We start from the raw sequence: 1,128 nt of genomic DNA, 5'->3' as shown, positions 1-1,128 counted from the left end.
GGATGACGCACTTTGCTGCTTTCAAGTGCATGTACCTTGCCGTGTGCAGGTGGTGCGCGAGCTTGGAATGCTTTCTCAGCCACGCGGTGAGAGGTCGCGTTCCCGTGCCGGCTGGAGCCAGATTGGCGCACTCAGACAGTGCTGACGCGGCGCGTCTCCGCGCACCACCTCCGCCAGCCGCCAACTGCGCGAGGAGGCGTGCCCGGGCGGAGTACTGCGCCGGCTGCTCACGTACCACGCAAGGCGGGCACGAGCTCGCTCCCGGCTCACGCGTGGGCCGAACGGTGACGCGGCTGTCAAGGTAGTCATGCGACGAGCCCTCTGCACCGGCACGAGCATCGTGCCGGCGCATGACGGGCTGCACTGCCGGTGCTGCACTGGCTGCAGCTGAACTCAGATTTCCCGCGCTGCACTGGCCGCAGCTGCGCTTACAGCCCCGGGACACCGTACAGGCCCCTCGTGCCACCATTGCCGCACATGTGTGTTGGAGCCTTATGTCCTTGCACTCGACCAGGCCGAGGACCACCGCACAGGTCGCAAGCATGGCAGTGCAGGTCCGCCCGTAATCGTGCCCGCCGCCGGGCGGGGCGCTATAGAATTTTACAAGAAAACTCCCTCGCACAACACTGGGCACGGGACTGGCGCGCACTGGCACTAACACAGGTACACCACGGGAGCCGCCTAAGCGACTCCTGCGAGGGTGGCGAGGCACTTAGCTCCGTGCACCCGCCCACCCCCGCCACAGGCAAGCTCATTCACGACCTGCTCTGCGATGGCCGTGTGAAGAACGACTGAGATGCGCTGCTTCTGCAGCCCCAGCCAGCTCTTGGTGGTCCAAGTCACCTCATCGAGGTACTGGGCCCGCGTCAGCTTGTTCTGTAGCACGTCCGCCGCTCTCCGGAGGATCTCACGGACCCCCTTTCCGAACCCGCCGAACGATTCGAACAGCAGCAGCTGCACTTCGACGCCCTTGTCTTCCCTGGCGTAGCGATAATCCCCGCCGTAGGACGGTATGCGGCGGTCGCCGCCCACCACCCTGCCCCCCCTGGTATGCCAGCGCCCAGTCCCTTGCCCTCTCTCGCCCTTGCTCTTCCTCTCCCCCTCCATGCCGCCCCCCCCGTACCCCTC

The 1,128-nt window shown here is 66.0% G+C and overlaps 1 protein-coding gene across 1 annotated transcript; it reads right to left on the bottom strand.

Moving 5' to 3' along the window:
* Positions 1-681: 681 nt before the first annotated feature.
* On the bottom strand, positions 682-1,107 carry EMIHUDRAFT_259940 (hypothetical protein; the record flags this gene model as incomplete). The annotated part of the gene is made up of 1 exon (XM_005793338.1): positions 682-1,107. The coding sequence occupies one exon, from the start codon at positions 1,105-1,107 to the stop codon at positions 682-684; it is 426 nt and encodes a 141-aa protein (XP_005793395.1).
* Positions 1,108-1,128: the final 21 nt, after the last annotated feature.

This window comes from Emiliania huxleyi (genome assembly GCF_000372725.1).
Source record: "Emiliania huxleyi CCMP1516 unplaced genomic scaffold EMIHUscaffold_10103, whole genome shotgun sequence".
NCBI classification, from domain to species: Eukaryota; Haptophyta; order Isochrysidales; family Noelaerhabdaceae; genus Emiliania; species Emiliania huxleyi.
This window is presented reverse-complemented; position numbering and strand designations above follow the sequence as displayed.